The 22,663-nt window shown below is 42.9% G+C and overlaps 2 protein-coding genes across 2 annotated transcripts; both read right to left on the reverse strand.

The window, feature by feature from the left end:
• Nucleotides 1–2,645: 2,645 nt before the first annotated feature.
• On the reverse strand, nucleotides 2,646–5,792 carry LOC120062068 (solute carrier family 22 member 4-like). Its single transcript, XM_039011875.1, has 4 exons — nucleotides 5,523–5,792; nucleotides 4,336–4,518; nucleotides 3,661–4,230; nucleotides 2,646–3,140 (listed from the first exon to the last, which is right to left on the reverse strand). Exons 1-3 carry the CDS (start codon nucleotides 5,626–5,628, stop codon nucleotides 4,100–4,102), a joined length of 420 nt encoding a protein of 139 aa, XP_038867803.1. The 5' UTR covers nucleotides 5,629–5,792; the 3' UTR covers nucleotides 2,646–3,140; nucleotides 3,661–4,099.
• Nucleotides 5,793–8,349: 2,557 nt separating this feature from the next.
• Nucleotides 8,350–22,556, reverse strand: trappc11 (trafficking protein particle complex 11). Its single transcript, XM_039012477.1, has 30 exons — nucleotides 22,326–22,556; nucleotides 21,583–21,807; nucleotides 21,197–21,366; nucleotides 21,027–21,097; nucleotides 20,722–20,836; nucleotides 19,282–19,381; nucleotides 19,023–19,096; nucleotides 18,805–18,901; nucleotides 18,564–18,697; nucleotides 18,330–18,477; nucleotides 17,758–17,851; nucleotides 17,406–17,485; nucleotides 16,642–16,720; nucleotides 16,472–16,526; nucleotides 14,848–14,993; nucleotides 14,578–14,639; nucleotides 14,343–14,475; nucleotides 14,092–14,222; nucleotides 13,851–14,006; nucleotides 13,481–13,668; nucleotides 12,987–13,135; nucleotides 11,766–11,887; nucleotides 11,437–11,556; nucleotides 11,260–11,325; nucleotides 10,903–11,059; nucleotides 10,515–10,626; nucleotides 10,278–10,369; nucleotides 10,010–10,143; nucleotides 9,324–9,491; nucleotides 8,350–9,006 (listed from the first exon to the last, which is right to left on the reverse strand). Exons 2-30 carry the CDS (start codon nucleotides 21,787–21,789, stop codon nucleotides 8,962–8,964), a joined length of 3,405 nt encoding a protein of 1,134 aa, XP_038868405.1. The 5' UTR covers nucleotides 21,790–21,807; nucleotides 22,326–22,556; the 3' UTR covers nucleotides 8,350–8,961.
• Between the last annotated feature and the right edge of the window lie 107 nt (nucleotides 22,557–22,663).

Here is a 22,663-nt window from a genome sequence, read left to right on the forward strand (position 1 = left end):
CATAGGGCCTATAAAATAGATTCTGTAGCTGTCCATGAACAAAACCCCTAAACTTATTGAGAAGATGCAAATTAACAACTTTTATATCTCTTCTAGCTCTACTGTCCTAAAGAAATGGTTGGCACCCCATCCGTCCATTTCAATTGTGTTTGTTGGAAACCAGTGTATTAAACCAGTGCATTGTCACCTATACAAGATTATCTAGTAAAGTTAAGTTTGGCTACTCTATGTGTGACTCATCCTAACACAATGTGTACATACATGCCAAGCACTCAACACATGTCCTATGGTTGGAGGGCATATATGAGGGAGGTAATCATATATAACTCACCTTACCTCTTGACTTTTGGGGGGTCTAAGTCGGCCTATGAGCAACCCTATTGGTTTAGGTATTACCACATGCTGGTCCCTTTTGGTCCTGCACCTGACCTAGGCCAGCGATCAGTTGTCATGAGCCCGAGGAGCATCAGACAGACGTGAGACTGCCCACACAGCCGGAATAGACCAAAGTCAGTCCTTACAGTGTAGATAAGTAAGTCCTTACAGTGTAGATAAGTCAGTCCTTACAGTGTAGGTAAGTCAGTCCTTACAGTGTAGATAAGTCAGTCCTTACAGTGTAGATGAGTGAATTCAGTGAAGGGAATACAGTGAAGCAAAAGTCCATACTTTCTCTACAGTACAAATATGACAGATTTATTACAGTCTAGAATGTTTAACAGATGATATCTGTCACGTGTATGGTGTTATTACCCCTGAAATCTAAAGCGTGAGTGGGTGAAGTCTGTCCATGCCAGATTCAAACCAGATTAAAAAAGATAACTAAAATACCTCCCAGATAGGCCTTTTTGGCAGGATGCCAGGGTAGTGTATCGTAACATGTTGTTTCCCTTACTAGGTTCAGGTTTCTCTTGGACATGTTCCTGGATTTTCCTCTCTAAAGGGCACTGATATAAAGAGCATATGGAAATAGTATAAATTTCAAAGCTGTGGTGAGAAAAACAGGCTTACACCTGGATTGAGCTCCCACCAGGAAGAAAGTGCCAACAGCAGGCTGATATGATAGCACAATAAGTGATCAGATGATTTTGATTGCCATCTCTGCCCCTAAAATCACGTACTTTACCAAGAAAAGGTGAACGAGAGTTCAGTACAAAGAGAAGACTGCACGTAAGCAAGACGACCCTAACTTCAACCCCTAACGCTAACTTCAACCGCTAACCCTAGATTCATGTCCATATCCCAGTATAACCCTAACCCTAGCTTCATGTCCATATCCCAGTATAACCCTATCTTTCATCCCAGTTCAACCCTAACTTAACCACAACCTTAACCCCAGCTTCATGTCCACATCCCAGTTCAACCCTAACCCTAGTCTTAACCTTAACCCCAGCTTCATGTCCACGTCCCAGTTCAACCCTAACCCTAGTCTTTACCACAACCTTAACCCCAGCTTCATGTCCACATCCCAGTTCAACCCTAACCCTAGTCTTAACCTTAACCCCAGCTTCATGTCCACGTCCCAGTTCAACCCTAACCCTAGTCTTTACCACAACCTTAACCCCAGCTTCATGTCCACATCCCAGTTCAACCCTAACCCTAGTCTTAACCTTAACCCCAGCTTCATGTCCACGTCCCAGTTCAACCCTAACCCTAGTCTTAACCACAACCTTAACCCCAGCTTCATGTCCACATCCCAGTTCAACCCTAACCCTAGTCTTAACCTTAACCCCAGCTTCATGTCCACGTCCCAGTTCAACCCTAACCCTAGTCTTAACCACAACCTTAACCCCAGCTTCATGTCCACATCCCAGTTCAACCCTAACCCTAGTCTTAACCTTAACCCCAGCTTCATGTCCACGTCCCAGTTCAACCCTAACCCTAGTCTTAACCACAACCTTAACCCCAGCTTCATGTCCACATCCCAGTTCAACCCTAACCCTAGTCTTAACCTTAACCTCAGCTTCATGTCCACGTCCCAGTTCAACCCTAACCCTAGTCTTAACCACAACCTTAACCCCAGCTTCATGTCTACGTCCCAGTTCAACCCTAACCCTAGTCTTAACCTTAACCCCAGCTTCATGTCTACGTCCCAGTTCAACCCTAACCCTAGTCTTTACCACAACCTTAACCCCAGCTTCATGTCCACGTCCAAGTTCAACCCTAACCCTAGTCTTTACCACAACCTTAACCCCAGCTTCATGTCCACGTCCCAGTTCAACTCTAACTCTAGGGATCCCCCACCTCTTGATTTCCCAGTAACACCATTTGGTTTCTTCTTTCTTCACCTGGATCCTGTTTTCTCCATCACTGACAAAGGGCAGATCATTTTTCCTATATCTGACAACCTCTGTGGAATGTTTGAAATTCACATAAAGGAATAACAGGCCTTCAACGATGCACATAGTTAGTCTGCATCTCACCAGCAGAGGGGGGTGCATTGTAGATTTAGACCAGTGGTATCCAAACCTTTTCAGCAAGGAGACCATTTTTATGGCATAAAATCATTTTATTTGTCACATACACGTGTTTAGCAGATGTTATTGCGGGTGTAGCGAAATACTTGTGTTTCTAGCTTCAACAATGCAGTAATATCTAACAGGTAATATCTAACAATACACACAAATCTAAAGTAAAGGAATGAAGAATATATATATAAATATTTGGACGAGCAATGTCAGAGTGGCATATAATAGTATAGAATACAGTAATCTAGGTTTATACACCGTTCTCCTCTGAGCTGATGCTCCTTTACCACATCAATATTTTGGTTATTTTTGACAGGTCCTTTCCTTGTGCTTACATCTGGGCCAGCACCTACAGTACACACAAGTGATTAAATAAAGAGATAACGTTATTAGTATTAGGTTGTGTGTGTGTAAATGCATGTGTGTGTGTATCAGACTCACCAGCAGTAGACTGTCTGTATTTGGGTGAGGTCCTCTGGCAGGTCAGTCTCCTGTGTCTCAGGCATCAGGTCAGTCTCCTGTGTCTCAGGCATCAGGTCAGTCTCCTGTGTCTCAGGCAGCAGTAGATTAATCATCAGGTCAGTCTCTTGTGTCTCAGGCAGCAGTAGATTAATCATCAGGTTAGCAGTCAGTTGGGAGGCCCATCAGGATATAAGGCAGTCCTGTCAGAGGTCCCTGAGGAGCAGCAGAAGTTAACTAAACACACAATTTTGGGATATTGCTTTTTTTAACCAACTCAAGTGTGTCAAGGATACAACGATGAATGCTGCATTACACATCCCCGCAGCAATGTTCCTACATCTAGTGGAAAGCCTTCCCAGAAGAATGCAGGCTGTTATAGCAGCAAGGGGGGACCAACTCCATATTAATGCCCATGATTTTGGAATGAGATGTTCGACGAGCAGGTGTCCCCACATACTTTTCTAGTGTACCTTGTTCATATTCCACAAGTGTTACCAAAATAAACAAAACACATTCTCTATTGTTTGAATTTATTTAGCCAACTCTTTTCAGACACTGCACGAAAGACTATTAGTCATTGTGTGGTGAAGAAGCCTTTACATGTTTCACCAAACTAACATTACTCCTGGTTATCAATCAATCATTACAATGAATTATTAAAACATTACCAACTTACTAGTAAATCAAAAAAATACAAAAACAAAGCAAAAAAAAAAAGGACAGTTTGCCTCACCAGGACAGCTTGCCTCACCAGGACAGCTTGCCTCACCAGGACAGCTTGCCTCACCAGGTCAGCTTGCCTCACCAGGACAGCTTGCCTCATTCTTCACCTGTGCATTTCCTTTCTGCTTCAGGCCATCCCGAGAATCCTGGTTCATGTTCATGCCCATGCTAGAGGGCGAGATAGGACTGTTTAAAGAGGTGGGACAATAGACTGAAAAGGTAAAATGTCTTACAGTAGTATCTCTTGACACGCCTATCTGCCGCTCTGTGACTGGCAACGCAAGTCTAGTGTTCAGAGGATCAAAACCGTAGTGTATCATGGGTAAATTGTGACTGACTGATCTACAAATAATAATAATAATGAGTAGTTATTTATGATGCAAGGTTCTTTGTAGATCAATCAGTCCCCTGCAATGTTGGCTGCAATGTCGAACAAGCCCAATAACCTGTTAGGGTTTGACCTGGTTGATCATTTCTGGTAGTTCCTCTCCTTTTGTTTCTGGTAGCAAAAAGTTCAACACACCAGTGATGACTGTGGTGGCTCCCATCAGCATGTAGGGTAGTATCTTGTTGTACATGACTTCAATCAGAAGAAAGTGAGACAATTTATTTGAATCCAGAAATCACATAAATGTTAGCAAAATGTTTAGTCAATTGAATATTCGTACACGCGCGCGAGACTCACCCATGTAGGCGATGTATGGAGACACAGTGCTACCTATTCTGGTAGCCATCGAGGTGGCACCCAAAGCCATATTGTACACCACTGTGGGGAAGCGCTCCGTGCCATACAGATAGAGGAATCCAAACGCTCCGGTGACATCCATTTTCCCAATCATCACCAGGGTCAGAGACAGGGCATGTAGGTCTGACAAGGACAGAAACAAAAAGTACTTTAAAATCACTTATAGTGCAGGCCGATGAAGAATGATGATCTAGAGACACTGCAACGTGCCAAGATTAAAGCTGCCAGCAACAAGTCGGGGACCTAGCAATGTTCTGCTTACAGTCCTGCTAGCTCAACCGTTCAGAAGTGATAGTTCTAATTGATGCAAGCCCTCACTTGGCCTGCAGTGGCCATCTTTGTCTTTTGAGACATCAATTTCTTTATGATGGGCAAATTTTTCTGCCATCTTAGGAGATACGGATTGCTGCTTTGCCTGCTTTTGACCAATCCCCTGAGCAAACATACCAAATAATTTACTCATCCAAAGAAACGTAAAAAGTTTGTGAAACTGGCTAAACCCAGGCAGTAGTGTTTTTAGTTTCTGACAGGATGGACATTAAAATCTCAAAGGCACTTGCCCTTTGGTCACTTGCCTAAAAAGGCAAAAATCCTATCTGACATCTCAGTATGCTTAATGCAAGATGGCCATTTTCGCTGAAGGCAAAAATCTTGAGACACCTACTGTCTGACACTCAACTGCACTTACCTGACAGTTCTAACAATGTGCTCTTGACTTGCCCAAAGGGTAAGTGCCTTTGAGATTTTAATGTCCATCCCAGCAGAACAACAGTGTTTCTGTCTGAAACTAAAAACAATCTATTTCCTGGGTTTAGCCAGTTTGACAAACCTTTCATGTTTCTTTGGACAAGTACTACTCAATCAGTACCAATGTTGGTATGCCAGTTACTCTTGTTGTGGTCTACAATCTTGCAAAGTTGTATAAAATTGACCAATCGGAAATGGGCATAATATAAATACGGAAGACCTGCAACAATAACAATAGGATGCTAGTAGAACCCCTAATAAAATACTTCCAATAAAGGTCCCACAACAGTTAAAGTGTCTATATAGGGGTATTCTATCCATCTCCTCACTGTGTGCCCTGTAGCCCATCCCTGTGGGTGGTGCGGTGGGAGGGGTCATACCTTCAGGGCTGTGGATGGAGCGGTGGGAGCCAGTTTGTGCTGTTCTGTGAAGGGAGTAGTACACAGCGTTGTAGGAGATCTTCCGTTTCTTGGCAATTTCTCGCATGGAATAGCCTTCATTTGTCAGAACAAGAATAGACTGACGAGTTTCAGAAGAAAGTCATTTGTTTCTGGTGCACCGGTTTCAGTGTGTCAATTTCTGCAACGCTGCTGAGTTTTTCACACTCAACAGTTTTATGTGTGTATCAAGAATGGCCCACCACCCAAAGGACAACCAGCCAACTTGACACAACTGTGGGAAGCATTGGAGTCAACATGGGTCAGCATCCCTGTGAAACGCTTTCGACCCATTGTAAAGTCCATGCCCCAACGAATTTAGGCTGTTCTGAAGGCAAAGGTGTGGGGTGCAGTTCAATATTAGGAAGACGTTCCTAATGTTTTGTACAATCAGTGTATTTATGCCTTAGCATTACATGCATCATGGACTCAGTATAACGCGCTGTTCCCATGACTTGAATGCAGCAACCTTGAATCATTTGGAGTTGCATCGTACTCCATTCCCTATGAGGAAGAAAAAAAGTTACTGCATTATTTGCTTCTGTTTTGTCTTGTGTTGTATTACAGCAGGTTGGATATGGCTTGACTCACCAAAGGTAAAAGAAGCACAGTAATTGGCAATCTGTCCCATCCCTACGATAAACTACAAGGCACAGAACATCTTCCAGATGTTGGAGGCAGCCTGCAGTATACTGAAGATGGTCTGGAGTGCCATAGTAGCAAAGAAAATGAACCTCCTACCATACCTGATGAGAAGAGAAAAGTTGCACTTGCTTGCTGTGTGAGCATCATTATATAATATTGAGAAATCAGAGACTTGCCGTACACTTGATGTACAGCTCTAGAGATATTGGGGCTGCAATAAAAAATAAATCCGTCATATAGTTTTCACTTTAGATGTAGGATCTTAATTTGATCACTCTCGTGTTGCTTAGAATTTTCCTTTACAGCAGGAAATGCAAACTTGTAGTGTATTCGAGGTTTAAAAAGGCTTCTAAAGTTTGTTATTTCCACCTTAAAACTTCAGACTTGATTTGTTGTAACAAAAAAATGTATCAACCCAAAAAATTTCCATTAATTATAATTCACATTTCCTGTTGCTGCAGGATTATTTTCCTGCTGTAGCAAATTGTCTCAAATTAAGATCCTAAATCTGTACTTTGAACTAATGTAGTAAACATTCACTAACATCAAACTGTATAATTGAATATGTCTCATCATGTCTAAATGGTTCCTCATTTAAGCTGCATATTGTGGCATTATGTTTGCTCAGTAGATCCAGTTCGACAAGTCACATCATGTAGACAGTTATAATGATACCCTAGAAGATCAGACTGAGAACACACACCTTCGCCTGTATGAGGTCCTGGGTTTGGGCTCCCGAGTGGTCTAAGGCACTGCATCTCAGCGCAAGAGGCGTCACTGCAGTCGCTGGTTCGAATCCAGGCTGCATCACATCCGGCCGTGATTGGGAGTCCCATAGGGCGGTGCACAACTGGCACAGCGTTGGCCGGGGTAGGCCGCCATTGTAAATAAGAATTTGTTCTTAACTGACTTACCTAGTTCAATAAAGGTTCAATAAAAAATAAATAATTCCAGACACAAGAAATCCGGATAGCACTCTCAAAAATAATATTGTTACGGTGAAAGGAGCAATCCATGCATCGTCACACACCAGATTCCACTGTGGAAAGGCACAATGTGAGAATGATAATGCATCCATTTCCAGAGATCAGGGAAATATGCAAAGCTGTCATCAAGGCAAAGGGTGGCTACTTTGAAAAATCTCAAATATATATATATATTTTTTTTTTTACATGATTCCATGTGTTATTTCATAGTTTTGATGTGTTCACTACTTTTCTACAGTGTAGAAATTTGTAAAAATAAAGAAAATTCCTGGAATGAGGTGTCCAAACTTTTGACTGGTACTGTATAATTTTCTTTTGCCCAGAAAACTTTGGGGGTCAAATTACATCGTCCACTGGCTGCCCGTTGTCGATCCCTGCAATAGAGCAACCCTTCATCTCAATGTATTTGCTCATTACCACTGAGCAAATACTCCAAACATTGTATAAGGTGGGAACTTCCAATGGCACACCAATAAATTGGGAAATTGAAGCAAATATTTTACTTATCCCATGATGAATCTCATTCCTCATAAATCAGATACCAGGACTGGGGTGAATTCCATTTCAATTCCAGTCAATTTAGAAACTAAACCAAATTCTAATTCCTCATTGAAAAGCATTTAAGAGAACTGGAATTTCAGTATATTTCCTGAATTGACTCCAACTCTGTTAAATACTACTTGAACCACTAGCCATCATCTGCTACTTGACTGTTCTCAGGAAAAGTAGACAGCAGAGTTGGATTTAACCAGTCTAAATGCTGAAACATCACTGAACTTTGAATTCAAGGGCAGGCCTGATGACATCACATCATTACAGTTGGTTCAAGTTAAAACAAGGCATTTGAGAGGCTGTACAATCTTCACAAAAAACTTTAATACTATGCCATCTTAGTTATACTGTATTCATTACATTTGACAGTCAGTGACACACACAATCATAACTCACCAAAATGTTTTAGATTGAAGATTAATGAAGAACAGCATCATTGATCAAGTAAAATGTGAGGGCAATTACTGTGGGTGTGTTAGTAAATTCACTCTGGAGTGCCAGAGTGCGCTCTAATCGTAAATTCAGAGCGTTTCGCTCTCGGAGCGGTCAGAGTGCACACTGGACGCTCTGCTCTGGCCGAGGAGTAGGAATGAGCCGAGCGTTCTGACCTCACAATGGCAAACATCCAAGCTAACTGGCTGAAGTTGGCTAGCTTGCTAGCTACTTCCAGACACAAATGAGAGAACACCTAACACCTAACTATTTTACTCACCCTAACAGAGCTGGTTAGGCTTTCATGTTATCCAGAGTGTTGGTGACTGTAACTTTACTGATGGCAACAATTTAACTACACTTTTTGTCTACGTTTACTGACACGGTCACATTCAGGGTGTGTTGCTCATTCAGAAATCCATCAGTTATTCTGCGCTCTGGCACACTCAGACGAGAGTGCTCTGAAATCAGAGTAGATAGCCAGAGTGAATTTACAAACGCACCCTGTGTAACAGCTACATGACATGATAACAAAAGCCTATGGTTTTAGATCTGCAAGCAACAATATTAATCAGTTACGGATCAATCAAGATTATAAAGTAAACTATTGTAGTTAATGCACAAAGCATCCTTTTAAAAGCGTGATTTACAGGAGGTCAAAAAGTGAATGCATCTGTGGCACAACATTTTCCAGTTGAGCCCAATAGGTGAGAGATGCGTTTCAGGTAAACTAGTATTCACTCAGGGGTGGGGTCTTGTTATGGATCTCAAGCCGCTGCAATGGAGGCATCGTCTGCTTGTCGGCCCTGGGGCTGAAATATATATATTTTTTAAGTATTAGGATAGTTTACTGATTTTGCACTACACAGTCTACTCAAACATAATTATATGAACACTTCACTGGTGATTGGAAGGTGAATTTCGAGTTTAAGTTGGTTAATTTTGCAACTGTATTCTATGTAAATATGTTTCGATATTACTGTCAGTTAACAGCGCTGCAGCTAACACAGATGGATCTACAGAATATGCCATGTGGTTAGGAAGAGCCTAGTGGCTGCTAACATAGAATTAGAATGAATAGAGAAGAAGTCCCCTCATTCTATTTCTTTGGGTTCTAAGCTAAGTGTACCTTGACAAAGATGCGTGAGGGGAGGAAGCGTCGAAGAAGCTGTCCGGACACGGCAGGGAAGCGCAGCAGGCCGATGTTGAGCTGGGGAAGGTTCTGGTACCCTGCCATCAGAGGGTAGAAGTTATACAACATCTCCTGCTCCGCTCCAGGCAGGATCCTCAGACGCACCTGGGGAAACACCGTGACACTAAGGGCATGTAGAGCAAGAGACTGGAGACCGCATGGGTCCTCAAATGGTATGGTCTATTCTAGTCTAATTCTGAATGAAAATCATTGGTTCTCTACTACATGTGTTGTTAGGCAGCAGTTTAAATTGGAATAAACATAATGGTGGAAACTCCAGCCTCAAAACCGACCAGTGTCAAGTCGAACTCTGGCACTCAGTTAAGTTGTACCCTGGGCTTGCATGTTGAACTGACAACAATAAGGAGTGTAGTAGAGAGTTGTCTGCTTGTAACTATTGCACTGTCCTGTACTCAATTTGTCTCAGGTTGTATGGAATCTCACAATAGTACTCAAGATTGTATCAGGCTTGTAGTGGACTCGTCGCTGAGTTGCACAGAAATAGAAACACCAAATCACGGTTGCAGTTAAAGCCAGTGAGTAATATGTTTGTGCTACTTTACAGTTTGTTTGATGTGTTTACCAAGGGGGAGGTGGGGGGGGGGCATGGAGCAGAGACCTACCTGCTTGAGACCAGAGAACATGAAGGCATCACTGGGTTCCACAGACATCTCCACGTCCTGGACCAGCCCCGTCCGGTTCTGGATGTGGTACCTCACTGGCATAGACTCACGCACCCTTCCAAACGACGGCAGCTCTGTAACCACCAAACACAGGGAACCATTGTTATCTACATCTGAATGGGACAGAAAAACTGGAAAACAGACATATTCATTATTTTTAGACTCAACTGTGAAAATAATACATAATTCAGATCAAGTCATGCTGTACCTGCATGAACATATAGAGGAATGGTCTCCACCATCACATGGGGGAGGGTGGCAACAGTCGTCACAACAGGTGCATCTGCACACCAAGATTTCCTGAAATAGCAATACAAATGTAATGAGTTAAAGCTTCAGGAAAAGAAAATGTCTTGACTTTGTGAATTTCCCATTGTGCTTGACAGGAGGAGAAATGTCAGAGTAGAGAAGAGGAGAATGGCCGGCTGGAGTCAAGCAGACACACCTCTTCCAGGAGATGAGGTACTGTCCAGACGCCACGCTGCTCGTCCCGTTGAGCACAGGGGGACACTGAAGGCTGAAACACTCGCTGGCACATTCCCCTGTCTGCAGCACCACTGGTGGAAAACAACAACCAAACCTGAAGGTTAGGCTACAAGGAACTCAGGTGTGTTTCTATGCTACAAACTACTAATACACACTGAAACTACAACGACTGGGGTCATTCGAATATATGGTCTTAGATGAGAAATGTTGAGGCTTCCCCTGCAGAGCTATGTCAGAGGGAGCTTTAGCGTGCATCCCAAATTCCCTATATAGTGCACTACTTTTGACCACTTTAGAGGGAATAGGGTGCCAACTGGGACGCGACCATAGAGGCGGTGGTGTCATACCCTGCTCCACCTGGGACTGAGGCTGGTCCATGGCAGCCATGGTGGGGGCCAGCTGCAGCTGGCTGGTCACGAGGTGGAGAGGCCAGGGGGACGCACTCAGGATGTCCGTCATCAGCAGAAAGGGGATGTCCACATACACTCTATCCAGGTGCTCAAACTGAAACACAACATGATCCATTATCACTGAAGTCGCTGCACTGACAAGCACTGACTTACCAACATTGAACAAAAAAACTGCACTCAAAACTGCATTCAACACCACATTAAAACTGCGCCCAAAACACCATTAAAACAGCACTCAAAACTACATTTGCACAACAATGCCAACAACATCAATAGAGGGAAAAGAAGTTAAACCTTTGTGGATACAAACTTCACAGCAACTTCAAATGGAACAACGGTTTCTATGGTAACGGTTTCATCCTACAAAAAAGAAAGCTATGGTCAACAAACAGTTAATTTCATACATATTTATGGACACAAGTCACAAATACGGAAACTACCAATGAGTGAGGTTTCAGTGCACAAACTCACTTTGTGACACCTGCAGGTGATGTCTTTGCCCTCCACCTTGGTGCTCAAGGCATAGGCAACATGGAAGAGGAAGATTCTGGCTCCAGTGGTGACACAGCGAACATACAGACACTTCTCAACCTGTTCAATAGAGAACGATTAGTACAAACAACACACTGCTGATGTCCCTCAAGAGATCTCAGTAAAATAAGGGGGGCTGGTTTCCCAGACACAGATGAAGCCTAGTCCTGGCAGAAAAAAGCTATATTAATGGAGATTCTCCATTGGCCATGCTTTTTTCATGATGGACAGTGAGGTTGTGCAGGCCTGAGGGTGGGTGGGGGATGTACCTTTTCTCCCGGCTGGAGGTCTCCAATGGCAATGTCTGGAAGCAGTGCAGGATGGGATTCGTCACACATCTCCAAACCGTTCAGGGTCACATGGGTGGACTGTGTGAGGTTTGCATCCTGACCTTAACAAGGTGGTGGGACAAATATCAAAGCTTGTGATACCTAACCAATGTATGTCAGTGTTTTCTCAATGCTATAAGATCCATAGAAATCGAATTCCTTGAACTGAGATTTCCCATTTAAGTCCCATTCTGAGAATTCTGTTTCCATGGTTCTATCCTGTGTCAAGCAGTTTCTGGTTCTGTAGTTGTGAACTACAGGAAAAAGAGGACCGAACACGCCCCCATTCTCATCGACTCGGCTGCAGTGGAGCAGGTTGAGAGCTTCAAGTTCCTTGGTGTCCACATCACCAACAAACTAACATGGTCTAAACACAAAAAGACAGTCGTGAAGAGGGCATGACAAAACCTATTCCCCCTCAGGAGACTGAAAAGATTTGGCATGGGTCCTCAGATACTCAAAAGGTTCTATAGCTGCACCATTGAGAGCATCCTGACTGGTTGTATCACTGCCTGGTATGGCAACTGCTCAGCCTCCGACTGCAAGGCACTACAGAGAGTAGTGCGAATGGCCCAGTACATCCCTGGGGCCAAGCTTCCTGCCATCCAGGACCTCTATACCAGGTGGTGTCAGAGGAAGGCCCTAAAAATTGTCAGACTCCAGCCACCCTTGTCATAGACTGTTCTCTCTGCTACCCTGGTACCGGAGCGCCAAGTCTAGGTCCAAGAGGCTTCTAAACAACTTCTACCCCCAAGCCATAAGACTCCTGAACATCTAGTAAAATGGCTACCCATACTATTTGCATTGCCCCCCCACCCCCTCTTTACACCCCTGCTACTCTCTGTTGTCATCTATGCATAGTCACTTTAATAACTCTACCTACATCTACATACTACCTTAAATAACCGGTGCCATCGCACATTGACTCTGTATCAGTACCCCCCTGTACATAGTCTCGCTATTGTTATTTTACTGCTGCTCTTTAATTACTTGTTACTTTTATCTCTTATTCTTATCTGTATTTTTTTTTAACTGAATTGTTGGTTAAGGGCTCGTAAGTAAGTATTTCACTGTAAGGTGTTTTCGGCGCATGTCACTAATAAAATTAGATTTGATTTGATCCTGTGCTGCGTCAAACAGTTCTGGTGTAATGCCGCCTACCTGGTTTGAGTCCGGCAGTGAGTTTGACGTCTTTGGTCACTGTCTCCTCGTTGGACTGGATGGAGACAGTGATGCGGTACATCTCGTTGTTCAGAGCAGGGGGCTCGTGACTCAGCTGAACAGAGATCTTGGGAATGCGAGAAATTATCCTGAAGAACAAAACACATTGTCAGATTAGGATGACGCACCGTCTGTAACCAACTCAACTATGTTTTGAACTTGTTTGTATGAAAAAACTGAGGGCGACTTTTCCTCTATGCTGTGAGCTAATTACCTTAGTTTTAACTGGTTAGTTTAACCAGAGATTTAGTAAACAATGCGATACACACAATGGCAAGGTACAGCATCACAGCTCCCGTTACTTAGAATGTTGCAGTGCGTTATGGAAAATGTCTCTCTACCTTGGTGTGCAGACAGTGAAGCATGTCATTCTTGGATCTTGTAAATCAGTGACGTGACATAGTGTGATTAAACTGAACACTATGGAGACTCACATGGTGCTGGCCTGGATAGACACGGTGTCCCATTCCACATGCTGCTCTGGGACACGCCCCCTGCTCTTAAAGGACCTGGCCGCCAGCAGAGCTTCGTGGGACGAGGCAGCATCTCCTCCCCCGCCTCGCCAGTTGAGGAAGACGCAGCGGCCGTTATCACTGCCCAGCATCAGGTCCACCGCTGTGATCTAACACACACACACAAAGTTAAACACACAAAGCTAAACACACAGTGTGCACAAATCCATAAGATAGATCACAGGTAAAAAGGTGATGCTCTTCATCTCTCTCGGTTATGTTAAATCTGTGTGTCTGCTATGCCAGTACAGCACAGTTTACGACACCCTGAGTGACACACTTTTTCCCTTACCTCTATCTTCTTCCCCACATCCTCAGTTTTAGCCACAAACTTGAAGCTGTATATGCGTGTCTTGCCAGGGACCAGGCACATGTTCTCTTGACTGGAGGCCTCTAGGATATCCTGAGACTTACACGGCTCCTCTACCACACACAACTGGTTATACTCCTGAAGAAGGACAGAGAGTCAACAGAGAGTGGTTGTACCTGTATGGATTGTGGTGGAGTAGTAGAGTTATGTAGTGGGTCAGTACCTGGTTGCTGAGGCTGACACACAGTTTAGAGAAGCGGACAGGGTGAGGGCAGTCAGCCCTCAGGTAGACATGCAGCTGGACCGGGTCATCCACGTGGAAACTAGGGGACAGGAACTTGGCCTTGCACTGGACTGGAAAGACAAATGTGTGGTATATGTTAGGTAGCTGTTCACAGAATCTCTCTTGTATCGTTTAAGATCTTGATGCATAATTGTATGATCTCGGGAGGTATACTGTAGAAGTGTACTAACCAAAGGGTACGTAGTCCTGCACCTCGATGGTGAACTCATTGCTGCCAGCCAGAGACATGCGGTCGCTCCACAGGGCCTGGGCAGCCTTGGCTGAGGCCTGGTCGCAATCTGGTTCTGCCTCTGGGACCTCGTTCTATGAACACAGACACAGGCTCAGCGTTAACATCCACAGAACAGGGGCTACACAGTCACATGAACATGGGGTGATGTGACGGATGCTATTTCTTCAACTCACCATCAGGACCTTGATGAGATTCTTCTCAATCCTGGATTTCTGCTCCTCCCGTAGAGTAGAAGCTGGAGAAATAGACAAAAGGGAACTTAAGGAAAAATGTAAATGACGACTTCTGCTGCTCTTGATAAGGTGATGGCCAGGCTCTAAACAAACTGAACATTGTAAATAAGCAACATATTAAACTGACTAAGTAGCCCAAAGAAGCAGAAAATTTAATCTGGGGAGAGCTGGGTGCAGCTGAAGAGTGTCCTGTACTATACCATCCTGTACCTCGTCCGACCAGCTCCATAGAGTAAGTGATGTAGTCCTTGATGTGGGCCATCAGGTAGGAGCACCGTAGCGCTGTGCTGAGGATGGAGGTGAGCAGGCTCCACCAGCGCTCTGTACGGTAGTCGCACATCACATAGTCCAGCAGTCTGCATATAGACACACAGACCAACATAGGTAGGTAAGTTTCACAATGATTCTCTTATCCAAAACTTCTAATTATCCAATCTAATCACATTTATAATATTTCAGCTTTGACTGCCAAAATAATAGCGAGTTACGGCGTAATTACTGGAATGCATGGCAAACACCGGCTAAAATAAATTGTCAGCAACCATGACAGAGCAAATTATTTTCTTTCAGGACTATGACATATTACAACGGAAATAAAATGACTTGACTAGAAATGTAGCCCATGTCAATTACGCTGATTTAAGTTAACACGTTCAATTGAAAACAATGTCTGTCTGTCTACATAGAGGCGAATAATCTGCGAAAATAAACTTTTAATGAATAACCACACTGCAAATGAAAGTGATATGGATGGCAACAACATGTGAAAGACAATTTAAATATCATTATAAAACAAAGAACCATGCATCTGTTTCTTTGGTAAAAATAACAACTTCAAAACATTACGAAGTAAGTCTACTCTCCCTACCACATTTATTTTCAATTCAGACAGTACAATACGCCACAGTAGCTCTACTGGCTTCATTACTGTAGTCCTGTAGGAACATATAAAACGTTCACTATTCAGTGTCATCACACTGTTCTACAAATAAAGAAATAATCTCTGCTATCCACACAACATTCTTCACTACCAGCTCATCACAATGACGTAGAGACAAAACTGTATGCTATTTGTCTGTTGTTTTGTTTTTTTAAAGCTTTAAAATATCTTATTTTAACAATTATAATATAATTTGTGCAACTTTAAAATAGCTTTATTAGAATACAATATAATTTGATAAAAAAACACAATTATAATTTAGTTTCAAATGTGTAGCCTACAGTTCAGGAATACGTCCTTCACCTCTTGATGAGAAATGGCCATAGGCTATATTTTTAAGACAAGTAAAAACATTAATGGATACATAAATTGGAAGCGAAAAATGTATCCTACACCATGATGTTTTCCATTCATAAAATGTGTAGGGTAAGCTACCTTGCCATAGTAGATTTGCCATGGTAAACAAGGAAATTAAATACTTTATATCAGTTGTACAGAATGATTGTCAAATAGACAAATTGCCCTTAGTCTCCTCAAATTGCAGGATTCAATAGTTCCGATGATAATACCCAAATAGAGGGAGAAATATTCTTGACAAATGTTGGATGCAAACAGGACTAAGAGTAAACCCCGACATTCACTTAGGAAGAGGTAAATAGCTGGCCGATTTGGTTGCAATTGAGATCAGATGTGCAAGTGATTTTAGCGCCTATTTATGGTATAACAGGAGATCCGTTGCCGATAATCTAGTCGCCATCAATGGTTGCAATTGGTCCAGTAATTTTCTGGAAGTCAGGTTTGCGCCCAATGACAGTGGGGATTTGTTATTATACTCTAATTGAATTAGTAACACATTTTACTTTTGTTCCACTGTGTCTGCTGAGTCAGGCTTACTTCAGTGCTTTGGTGTAGTCCTTGGCATGGTTGTACTCCTCTCCCATCTGCACCACTGGAGACAGACAGACAAACTTTGACAAGTACATGTAGACGCACACAAAAGTGATGCTTATGGTAACAATATGCTCCAAATGTACTGTTCCCCTTCAGCTCAGGGTAAAACTCACTCAGATGGCTCTTCATCCGAGGACACTTGTATTTCTTGAACTGAGCCACAGCGTTGCTGAGCAGAGCAATGATTAGTTCCTGTAATACAGCAAACAGAACAATCGGAGACTCTCTCTCACACACTTTTGGCATAATAAACCAAGTTAAACCAAGAAGAATCAGTATTTTGCTTGGCTTAATAATCCTATTAGAATTTTCTCCTTTTTCAACCATGCGGTTCTCATGGTATTCTTACTAAAAGTGGATCATATATTACCAGATACCAGATATATTACCATCCTTCTACATCACTAGTGAAGGATGCCACAAGTCTGACCCTTCTGTTTACGGAGTACAAACTTTGTCCCTTCAAATGAACGTCCACTGAACAACAGACCTGGCAATATGGTAACGCTGTTAATAAATATTCAATCCTCACTGTTCATGGAGCAAATCGGTCATTTCAGTTCGTAATGTTGCAGTATCATCCAAATCCAGAATTCACTTTTGATCTGCTTAGTGGTTTTATTCACTGTCATACACCATAAAACTGAACCTCCTTTGACCTGAGAACCTGGCATGGCCTTCTTCCACAAACGTCAGTGTATTTACCATGAGGGTGAGAGCTTGCTATCCATTAACCTACTATAGGTCTACACTCATGGAATGCGCAAGCCCAACCCTGTGTAGCAATGTAGCCTTCATGCACTGAAAGAGGCTTCAGAGTTAGTAGAACATGAGAATGGCTGTGTCGTGCTGAATGAGCGAGTGAATGTGGACTAACGGAGTGGGGAACATCCTTCTCCTTCATTTGCAGCGCCAGGATCCCTCCTTTCTCCTTCTCCATGTGTGGGGGATCGATACCTGCAAATACAAAATAAGACCTATTTCAATCAATATTAAGAAACCGAGAGACTGATCAGGACAGCAATCTTGGTTTAAACGCCTGTATTTTTCTTAAAACTGCATTGTTTGGTTAAGGGCTTATAAGTAAGCATTTCACTGTAAGGTCTACTACACCTGTTGTATTTGACGCATGTGACAAATAACATTTGATTTGAGCTGTACACACAAGTCTAAACACATAAAAGCTACTTTTAGTGCTGAAAGATTAGTGTTGAGATGGGCATACTCACTCTGGTGGCCCTGTCTCCAGGCTCTCTGCCCATAGAAGTCCAGAGCTCCGCTGGGCGTCTCCAGGTGGTCTGGGGTGGGGTAGCTCACACTGGCCTGCGAAAGGGACGGTCCGTCAACATGTGATAACTGTCATGGGTGGGGATGCCATGAGGGGGCATAAAGGCCTTCTGACACGATTGTTGTGCTGTGTGTAAACTAGAATGATTGCACTGCATGAAGAATCTACGATGCAGACATCAATAAAAATATTAGCCCATATCAATGCCATACATTACACATTATATACTCATATGTTGAGTTTCCATCTGAGATCTCCCCCACTGTTTGACCCAAAAGGCTCAGACTTTTCTGTTTCCATCTACATGAGCCAGCACCCGTGTCTCACTGGGCCATAGGCTGCAGAGGACCTGCTCTCACAGCTGACATTAACATAAAACCCTTGAGGCACACCGGTATGAGGTAAGTCTCAGTTGGAAGTGCAGCAATAGTGGCTCTATATAAATTTTTCCCCTCTCAAGCTTCTGCAGTCTTGTGAAAGACAGCTGTCTGAGTCACACATGCATTGCTGTACCTCATGGGCACACAGGTGAGTTGCTTGCTGCTTGCGTTCCTGGGCGTAGTAGGCAGCCTGCTGGTAGTAGAAGCCAGGGTTCTGAGTCTGGATGGCCGTCAGACCCAGCTTGATCGCCTCATCAAACAGGTCACCAAAAGACTGGAACCTGGGAGTGAGGAAATGGATGGAGATGGGTTATTATCAAGGATGGCATCAGGGAAGAATGGTAGGAAGTGGGTATTGACTTCTTACTGTTTGGACATCCATGCTGTGTGCTCAAACGCCAGCTCTGCGCTACCAATCTTCTTCTTGCACAGATCAATATGCTTCCTGAACTGAGCAATGGCATCCAAAGGTGTGTTGTGTTGGAAGCATAGTCGACAGATCTGAAAATAGGTTTTCTGTTACACATGTAACTCAACAGGGTGTACAGCACAGTCTATATGTTGGGAGCGCAATGTCTGCATTCCAGCTCATTATGATCCAAAAGCACCTTGTAGTTTATGAATCCAGCCATGGTCTTTATCTCCAGCATGTTGGTCTCGTGGGTTCTCAGCTCATGTACAAGGCTGTAGGCAGTCCTGTAGTACCTGCATCAGAAACAGTACTAATGATGTGTCAGATAGACAGACAGCACTAGAGAGATGTATTGTAAGACCGATCATATATACACACACACGACACAAGCCAGTAGAGCTGTGTTGAACTTACTTTAGGGAATTCTGTGTGTCTTGCTTGAGCTCACTGAAGAACGCAATCTTAAACTGGTGTCTCACAAACAGCAACTGCAACAACAACATGCACCGGTTGATGACATTGCAGTGATATAACCAGCATTAGCTTAGCTGCAAATTAAGTCATTAAAATAAAAATTACACAGAGAGACTTGGAGGAGTCATTGATTAACATAGTGGTGGTGGAGGTCATAGGGAACCAGGAAAACATACACATTATTTCTGTCATGTCTCACCTGATGTGTTGTTTTGTTGAGGAACTCTTTGTGGGATTTGACCCTCCTAATCTCTGTGTAATAGTAGGTCTGTGCATGCTCATAGAACGCATTTTCCAGCCTGCAAATAAGTACATAACACATACTAGGGAGGCTTCGTGATAAGGGTAACATACACCACCAGTCAAATGTTGACACACCTACTCATTCAAGGGTTTTTCTTTATTTTTTACATTGTAGAATAATAGTGAAGACATCAAAACTATGAAATAATACATATGGAATCATGTAGTAACCAAAAAAGTGTTAAACAAATCAAAATGTATTTTATATTTGAGATTCTTCAAAGTAGCCACCCTTTGCCTTGACGACAGCTCTTGGCATTCTCGCAACCAGCTTCATGAGGTAGTCACCTAGAATCAATTTCAATTAACAGGTGTGCCTTGTTAAAAATTAATTTGTGGAATTTCTTTCCTTCTTAATGCATTTGAGCCAATCAGTTGTGTTGTGACAAGGTAGGGTTGGTATACAGCCCTATTTGGTAAAAGACCAAGTCCATATTATTGCAAGAACAGCTCAAATAAGCAAAGAGAAACGACAGTCCATCATTACTTTAAGACATGAAGGTCAATCAATGCGGAAAATTTCAAGAACTTTGAAAGTTTCTTCAAGTGTAGTCGCAAAAACCATCAAGCACTATGATGAAACTGGCTCTCATAAGGACCGCCACAGGAAAGGAGGACCCAGAGTTACCTCTGCTGCAGATGATAAGTTCATTAGAGTTACCAGTCTCAGAAATGGCCAATTAATTGCACCTCAGCTTGCAGCCCAAATAAATGCTTCACAGAGTTCAAGTAACAGACATCTCAACATCAACTGTTCAGAGGAGACTGCGTGAATCAGGCCTTCATGGTCAAATTGCTACAAAGAAACCACTACTAAAGGACACCAATAATAAGAAGAGACTCGCTTGGGCCAAGAAACACAAACAATGGACATTAGCCTCAACAATCACCCAACATTAACCCAATTGAGATGGTTTGGGATGAGTTGAACCGCAGAGTGAAGGAAAAGCGACCAACAAGTGCTCAGCATATGTGGGAACTCCTTCAAGACTGTTGGAAAAGCATTCCAGCTGAAGCTGGTTGAGAGAATGCCAATAGAATGCAAAGCTGTCATCAAGGCAAAGGGTGGCTACTTTTATTTTATTTGTTTAACACTTTTTTGGTTACTACATGATTCCATATGTGTTATTTCATAGTTGTATGTCTTCACTATTATTCTACAATGTAGAAAATAGTAAAAATAAAGAAAAATCCTTAAATGAGTAGTTTCCAAAAATGTTCACTGGTACTGTACATGTCATGTAAATATATTAAGAGATGGTGTCAACACGGCTATCGGTAACTTGGCTCAGGGCCTTTGATCTGATCCCGGGTCCCACCAAGAGGAATTACTTACCTGATGATGTAGCCCACGAGGTGATCAGTGTGAGGGAGGACGAAGAGAGACTTCCCAGACAGGTCACAGGCATTGCACAGGGAAGCAGCCCTCTCTGAAGCCACCAGGTCCTCACCTTGGCACAGACAGCAGCAGCACAAATTCAGTCAAGTATGCAGCCTAAACATACATTGCATGACACAATACAATTTCTACAGTACTGACATGGTTGTCAGTCCTACAGATGTAATATTGTGGCTATGTTGATCATAAAACATAACACTACAATCAACATATATGATCTGTATAACTGTAGATGCAATTACCTGGAGGAAGAGGGGTTTTCTTCTGAATTAAAACAACTGCAACCTTGGTGTTTCTTCCTTGAAGGCTTGTTCTGTGAATGACATATTCATGATATACATTGCTTCAACTCAACAAACCACCACTATAGATCTTCATGTATGACCAGTGAAGAGGAGTAGTACTACAGTACCTGACTATCTCTACTTTAGTGGCACACTCGGACTGCTTCTCCTTCCAAACTGCGTCATCCCAGTCCAGCTCATAGAACAGCACCAGCAAGGCAGGCACCAGGTTCAGGTGCTTGTTCATCCAGCCTGTCTTCAAGATCCCTTTGGGGATGTACCACTCATAGGAGGTTCTCTGAGAAAAAAAACAACAGGGTCGTATTCACTTGTAGGCATGAAACTGAAGAAAACAGGTTGAAACGGGAAGGTAGCCTCGTCTACTATCTGATCGCTTGTTTACGTTTTCCATTGCACACCGTTTTGCTACCGTTGTGCTTTAGTGTATACGCACCAAATGTTTGTGTTTGGGAACAAATTATGTAAGTGGGTAACCTCATCAAGCAGCACTTACTTTGGTCCTACACTTTGGGTATTCATGGTCTCCTGGAAGGACCTTGAATGAGATGGGGACCCTGTCGGCCCTCCTGTTGGCACAGAAGGCATCCCAGATTGCCCTATGGATGGCGTTATAAGTTACATCCAGCCCAGTCAGGGCCACAAAGGCCATGGGCCGGCAGCACAGCTCCGGGGGCAGATCCCATTGGGTCGGACTCATCATGATTGATGCTGCTGCAATCTGAACATGGAACAGACAACACAGACTGTTTACAACTATAGATAGCTATGTACGTCTGCAATGACAGGTGCACAACATATGTTCATATGATGAGAAATATATATATATATTTTTACTTCAACAAGACATTGTACAACTGGCAGAAACAAGCAGAATTGCGAGTACATTGTGAAAAGAATACTAAAACAGTAAAAACACAATAAACAAACAACATGTGAGTCAAACAACAAGTCACAAGTATTGACAGTTGTTACAGCTGATGACTGCCATACAAATACAATCACACAGTTGTGATTTAGCTTACAATGGCCGTACTATTAGCTAGCTAGGCAAAACCACAATCACCAGAGTCAATTCAGAAAGAAAGAGGCAATAACATTGGATTGCATTGCATTGGTTCGTGGAAATAGCTGGCTACATTCACGTTGACACATTCATGTTATGATCAATTGTCGACGTACACACAGTGACAGAAATGTTAGCTTGTAGTAAAGGCGATTAGCAAACTAGCTACTTACCAAGCCAGCTAATGCTAGCTAGCTAGGCAACTCGGGTAAGCTAACTGGCCGAGTGTTGCAGACCGACTGAAAAATAAAAAGTGCTTAGCTACATAAGTAACATTTCCCACTATATGTCGAATTCAGAATGTACACGAGTCAGCAAACAGTAACGTTGGCAAAGGCAACTAGTTTGCTAGTGACTAAAAGCTTCCTGTCTCCTGATGCCTTCTGTTGACATGTAACGTTAGCTAGCTAGTGAACACAAACCCAGGCAGAATATTGAGTACTACCGCCACCTGCTGGACAATCAGCAAGAGTTCATGCCACTCCTCAATGTATCCAATATGTCAAATCAC

Source organism: Salvelinus namaycush, chromosome 17, assembly GCF_016432855.1.
Source record: "Salvelinus namaycush isolate Seneca chromosome 17, SaNama_1.0, whole genome shotgun sequence".
NCBI lineage: Eukaryota > Metazoa > Chordata > Actinopteri > Salmoniformes > Salmonidae > Salvelinus > Salvelinus namaycush.